The following is a 6668-nucleotide window of genomic DNA, read 5'->3' as shown; positions in this document are numbered from 1 at the left end:
CTATTTTTGTGGATGGAACATCTTCATCCCTGTTTTACTCAAGGCATCTTTCACCTCCTTGTTCCTGAGGCTGTAGATAATGGGGTTCAAGATCGGAGTCACCACTGAGTAGAACAGAGAGAGTAACTTGTTCACATCTGGAGAGAAGCTGGACTTGGGGCGCACGTACATGATAAGGCCTATCCCATAGAACAAGGTCACAACAATGAGATGCGAGGAGCAGGTGGAGAAGGCTCTGCGCCTGCCTTCGGCAGACTGCATTTTCAGGATGGTGGAGATGATACAGATGTAGGACACCAGGATCAGCATGAAAGGCATCATGAGGACGAAGGCAGCAGCCACAATAATCTGGATTTCATTCCAGTAGGTGTCCCTACACACCAGCTTCAGCACCGGTTGAATCTCACAGAAGAAATGGTTGATCATGTGGGACCCACAAAAAGGAAGTGTGAATACAAACGTTGTGTGCCCCAGGGCCACCAGGATGCCACATATCCATGAGCTCATAGCCAGCTGGATACAAACCCTTTTGTCCATGATGGCTGTGTAGCGCAGAGGGTTGCATATGGCACTGTAGCGGTCATATGCCATAGATGCAAGGAGAAAGCACTCAGTAACAGCAAAGAATAGAAAGAAATACATCTGTACTGCACAGCCAGCAAAGGAGATGGTTTTGTCTTCTGAGAGGAGGTTGGCCAGCATCTTGGGCAGAGTGACCGAGGTGTAGCAAACCTCCAGGAAGGACAGGTTCCTTAGAAAGAAATACATAGGTGTGTGAAGGGCTGGATTGACATTTATGACGATGATGATGAGGACATTTCCCAGCACTGTGATGATGTAAATGCATAGAAACACCACAAAGAGAATGAGATTCGTATCTGCGTGGTTAGAGAACCCCAGGAGGACAAATTTGGCCATGGAAGTGTCATTTTTCAACTCTTCTTCAGCATATTTCATCTTAAGAATTAAAAAGAAAGGCTACACATAAGTTTGATATATGTAAAATAAAATTGGCATCTATCTATCCCCATAAACCCTTCTCTATATCTATTTTTGGCACAAAGAGCGGGAATGTGCTAATAAAGTTCGCGGATGACACGAAGCTGGGGGGTATTGCTAACACGGAGAAGGACAGGGATGCTATTCAAGAAGATCTGAACCACCTTGTAAACTGGAGTAATAGAAATAGGATGAAATACAATAGTGAGAAGTGCAAGGTCATGCATTTAGGAACTAATAATAAGAATTTTGGATATACGTTGGGGGCGCATCAATTGGAAGCGACGGAAGAAGAGAAGGACCTTGGGGTACTGGTTGATAGCAGGATGACTATGAGTCGCCAATGTGATACGGCTGTTAAAAAAGCAAATGCGATTTTGGGATGCATCAGGCGGGGTATTTCCTGCAAGGATAAGGAGGTGTTAGTACCGTTGTATACGGCGTTGGTGAGACCCCATCTGGAATACTGTGTGCAGTTCTGGTGTCCCATGTTCAAGAAGGATGAATTCAAACTGGAACAGGTTCAGAGACGGGCTACGAGGATGATCCGAGGAATGGAAAAACTGCCTTATGAAAGGAGACTCAAAGAGCTTGGCTTGTTTAGCCTGGCCAAAAGAAGGCTGAGGGGGGATATGCTCGCCCTATATAAATATATCAAGGGGGTTAACGTTAGGGAGGGAGAGGAATTATTTAAGTTTAGTACTAATGTAACCACGAGGACGAATGGGTATAAACTGGATATTAGGAAGTTTAGACTTGAAATTAGACGAAGGTTTCTGACCATTAGGGGAGTGAAGTTCTGGAATAGCCTTCCGAGGGAAGTAGTAGGGGCAAAAGACTTTCCTGGCTTTAAGACAAAGCTTGATAAATATATGGAGGGGATGTTATGATAGGATCGTTAATTTGGGCAATTGATCTTGAATTACCACCAGACAGGTCTGCTCAATGGTCTGCGGGGAGATGTTGCATGCGATGGGTACTGAGTTGCTGCGGAGAACTCCTTCTTGGGTGCTGGCTGGTGACTCTTGCCCACATGCTCAGGGTTTAGCTGATCGCCATATTTGGGGTCGGGAAGGAATTTTCCTCCAGGGCGGATTGGCAGGTGCCCTGGAGGTTTTTCGCCTTCCCCTGCAGCGTGGGGCACGGGTCGCTTGCTGGTGGTGTCTCTGCAGCTTGAGGTCTTCAAACCATTTTTGAGGATTTCAAAAACTCAATCCTGGGATAGGGGTTGTATAAAATTGGATGGGTGGGGTTCTGTGGCCTGCCTTGTGCAGGAGGTCAGACTAGATGATCAGATTGGTCCCTTCTGACCTATGAGTCTATGAGTCTATGAGTCTATAGATCTTATAGTCATGCCAGACTAATCTGATATTTTTCCTTTATAAATAACTGATTATTAGACAAGGAGACTGGGTTAAATCTAAAATGTCTGGATTTCATCAAGGCACCTGAGACAGTAGCACATGGGAAAGAGTTAATTTGAAGAAGACTATGTTTAGTACAAGAATTTTAACGTATGTAAGAAACTGGATAAAAGGGAGACAACAGGTTCTGATGAAAGCTGAACCACTGGACTTGAATCAGGTTACTACTGGACTTTCTCAAGGATCAGTCTTGAGATTGATCTTATTTAATATCATCTTGAGTGGCCGCAACATGAAATTTCCTCATGGCACAGAGTTGGGAGGCATTATTAATACTGAGAAAGATCAGAATACTATACAGAAAGAAATGGATAACATAGAGGGTCAGAGTAACGAAAATGGGATGAAATTTAATATTGTAAAGTGAAAGGTTGTAGACTGAGGAGCCCATAACACGGATTTCTGATATAAACTGTGAGCTCATTAGCTGAAAGTGAGAGAGGAGAAAAAAAAGCCGTGGTGTATTAGTGAAACACAGTATGACTATGCGCCACCGATGTGAAATGTCTGTGAAAACAACATATGTGATTCTAAGATGCATCAGTTAACATATTTCTGATAGATAGAGACAATTATAAATGCCATCATACAAAATATTGGAAAAATCTCATCTGAAATACTGTGTACAATTCTGGTGGCTCAAATTCAAGAAAGACTCATTCAAATAGGAAAAGTTGCAAAGAAGGGCTCCTGGGATGAGGAAGTAAATGGAGAACCTATCCTTCAAGACAAGACTAAAAAAGCTTGGCTTGTTCAGCCTAAATCAAGGCTGAGAGGGGGCCTGATTACTTCAACAAATATGTCAGGGGGGTAAATACCAGGGAGGGAGAAGAGCAGTGGAAGCTAAAGGACAGTGTTGGCCAAAAAAAAAAATGGAAATAAACTGGCCACAGATACATTTAGGCTGGAAATTAAGAATGTCTCTAACCATTGAAGAGTGATGTTCTGGAAAGCCTTCTGGTAGGAATAATGTGGACAAACAACCTAACTAGTTAAAGCCTGACACATTTACAAATAGGATTATATGACAGGGCTGCCTACCATAGCTGGGGATCAGACTCAATGACCCAGGAGGTCCCTTTCAGTCCTATGTCCTATGAAAATCCCAACCTCCATACTTATATAAAAAATATTTGTACAGTCTCCCACAACTTTATGTAACTATGATCATTTACAGCTTGATTTTCCTCTCTCTCAAACAGAAAGGAATTATGATAAATGACTGATACCACAGTTGGATGATAACACAATGCACTGAAATAAATTCAGTTACATGTAAAACAGAAATAATGGTGTGGTGTATCTATGTCTCTCAGAGCAGATCTTTAGCTGATGTAAATAATCATTTCACTTAAATCAATGTGGCTACGTTAGTAATGTAAGTGAGATCAGAATAGAGCAATTCTTCTTTTTCAGAGATGGGTGGGGTTTCATACAATCAGCTACATCTGGTTGAACAACAGAATTTACAACCCATGGTAAATTCTCAAATTTTGACATTTCATTTCATGTTAAATCAGTAAAAAAAAAATAAATCTCAGAATTTTTTGCAATACAAATTAATCTGAAAATATTTCATTTCAACCTTATCAAAACATGTTTTGATGAAGTCAGAACAAATCATAAGAACATAAGAATGGTCACACTGGGTTCAAGCAAAGGTCCACTTAGCCCAGTATTCTGTCTTCTGACAGTGGCCTGTGCCAGATGTTCCAGAGACAATGAGCAGAACAGGTAATCATCAAGTAATCCATCCTATTGCCCATTCCTAGCCTGTGGCATTTAGATGAGGCTTGTTTGTTTAATTGTCATAAGGTTGAATCATTGTTTCAACTTTATTGTTGATATTATATTATAGTCAAAACATTTTTATAATTTCCTCTTGAAAATGTAGATGTAATGAATATGCTCCCATGTAAAATGTTCTGATTTCATCAAATCAACATTTTTGGATGGAAAACTGTTCTGCTAGAATTTTTTTCCAGCAATTCTACTATTAACTCCAGGGGAGTTACTTGTTAAGTTCATAACTTTGCTAGACACTAAAAATCCTGGTTTGAATAAGGACACTTGATTTATTGCTTATTACAACAATCTGTAACCCACTAACCCCTCTTTTTGTCCTATAACTACAGGGATGTTAATGGGCCACTTCACCTTGAATGGTCCTTTAAAATATGAGCTAACTATTTAGGCTAAACTATCTGTTCAATCTTTTATTTAGCTGGGACACTGAGTACCTTTCCCAGAACCTGAAGAAGAGCTATGTGTAGCTCAAAACCTTGTCTTTACCAACAGAAGTTGGTCCAGTAAAAGATAGTACTAGCCCACCTTGTCCCTTAATAATGTGATGCAGTTATGAAAAAGGTTAACATCATTCTGTGGTGTATTAACAGGGTTGTTGTATTTCGGACATGAGAGGTAATTGTCCCGCTCTGTTCAGCAAAGATGAGGCCTCAGTAAGAGTAATGTATCCATTTCTGAGCACCACTCCTTAAGAAAGATGTGGATAAATTGGAGAGAGTCCAGAGGAGAGCAACAAAAATGATCAAAGGGTCAGAAAACCTGATCAGTGAGGAAAAGATAAAAAAAAACCTAGACATGTTTAGTCTTGAGCAAAGTAGACTGAGGGAAGACCTGATAACTGTCTTCAAGTAAGTTAAGGGCTGTTACAAAGAGAATGATAGAATATCAGGATTGGAAGGGATCTCAGGATGTCATCTAGTCCAACTCCTGCTCAAAACAGGACCAATCCCCAACTAAATCATCAACTAAATCATCATGAATAGTGATCAACTGTCCACTGAAGGTAGGACAAAAATTATAGGCTTAATCTTCAGCAAGGGAGATTTAGGTTAGATATTAGGGGAAAACTCTCTAACTCTATGGATACTTAAGTTCTGAAATAGACTTTTATGGGTTTTTGAATCAGCATCATTAGAGATTTTCAAAAACAGGTTAGACAAATGCTTCTCAGGGATGGTCTAGGAAAACATGGTCCTGCCTCAGTTCCTGGACTAGATTTGATGACCTATTAAGGTCCCTTCCAGTCCTCTTTATCTAAGAATATTTAGGGTACATCTACATTTGAGCTGGGATGTGCGGTTCTCAGCTCACATAGATATATTCCTGCTAGCTTTGTTTGAGCTAGTGGAGCGTCTGTGATCTCAGAGGCAGCAGCACCAGCTATGCACCTAAGAGGTCAGACGGGATTTTGCATAGGGCTGCTAGCTGGAGCAGCTGCCCAGGCCACTCTGGACACATTTGTATTTTTAGGCACCTGGTCAGGCAAGGGTACATCTATGCAAGCTGGGAATCACATCCCTTAGCTCAAATGTAAACATACTTAGTCTGCAGCAAACTGGAGTGCAAATCTATTTTGTGCTAGCTGCTCTTTTCTAACAACCCATGTGGACCCTGTTGTCAAATGCTACTATTTCCTGAGTGCACTTTGAGCATCCCTGGTTTGAAATGAGAGTAGATGAAAGTGTACTACGGAATGTTTAGTGTGTGGCTGCTGGGTCCACCTGGGCAGTAGTGCTTGGCAGGCTAGTGAAAAGTTGATCTACACCACAGCTGGGTCATGAACTATGTGTTTGTATGGACAAGCCTTTACTGTGATACAAGAATCAAGGCTTCAGACTTAAAAACAGTGCACGTTTCAGTCCAGGGGAATAAGGGAACATAACAAGGCTCATCTAGATTCATCCTTCAGAATAATCCAAAGGAATTCAACATGACTGTACTAAAGTAAAGAAATTTCTCACCTACCTGTGCAACCCGCATTGGTCTCATCTCTCTGCTTACCAAAGAATTCAATTATGGATGGAACAGGCATATTTAACAGCTTCTTTAGCAGCCCTAGGGAGCTGGTCTTTGAGGCATCTCAGACTCCCCATTATATGAATACATAATAGTTATGTTAAGGGACTACTCTCTCTCCTCTTGAAATCAGAGCCAAAACATCTATTGGCTTCAGTGGGAATAGACTCGGCATTTAACTAGTTTGTGTGTCTTTGGACTAGATGCCAGCTTGCTTAAATCAGTTTCCATCCCTAAAAGTCAATGTTATCAAACCCACAGATGTTGCAAATTAACATAGTAAATTAACTGAAGTCAATAAACCATGTCCCCATCTAATTCAAATTGGTGTACCTTCACTGAAGTCACTGAAGCAGATCCACATTTGGGGTAAATCAGTTCTTTATTGGAGTCAGTGAGCCTAATACCAGCCAGCATTGCCAG

The 6668-nt window shown here is 41.1% G+C and overlaps 1 protein-coding gene across 1 annotated transcript; it reads right to left on the bottom strand.

The window, feature by feature from the left end:
* On the bottom strand, positions 1 to 957 carry LOC127031157 (olfactory receptor 10C1-like). The gene has a single exon (XM_050917925.1). The coding sequence runs from the start codon at positions 955 to 957 to the stop codon at positions 1 to 3; it is 957 nt and encodes a 318-aa protein (XP_050773882.1).
* Between the last annotated feature and the right edge of the window lie 5711 nt (positions 958 to 6668).

The sequence above is a fragment of the Gopherus flavomarginatus genome, chromosome 11 (assembly GCF_025201925.1).
Source record: "Gopherus flavomarginatus isolate rGopFla2 chromosome 11, rGopFla2.mat.asm, whole genome shotgun sequence".
Classification (NCBI taxonomy): Eukaryota; Metazoa; Chordata; order Testudines; family Testudinidae; genus Gopherus; species Gopherus flavomarginatus.
This window is presented reverse-complemented; position numbering and strand designations above follow the sequence as displayed.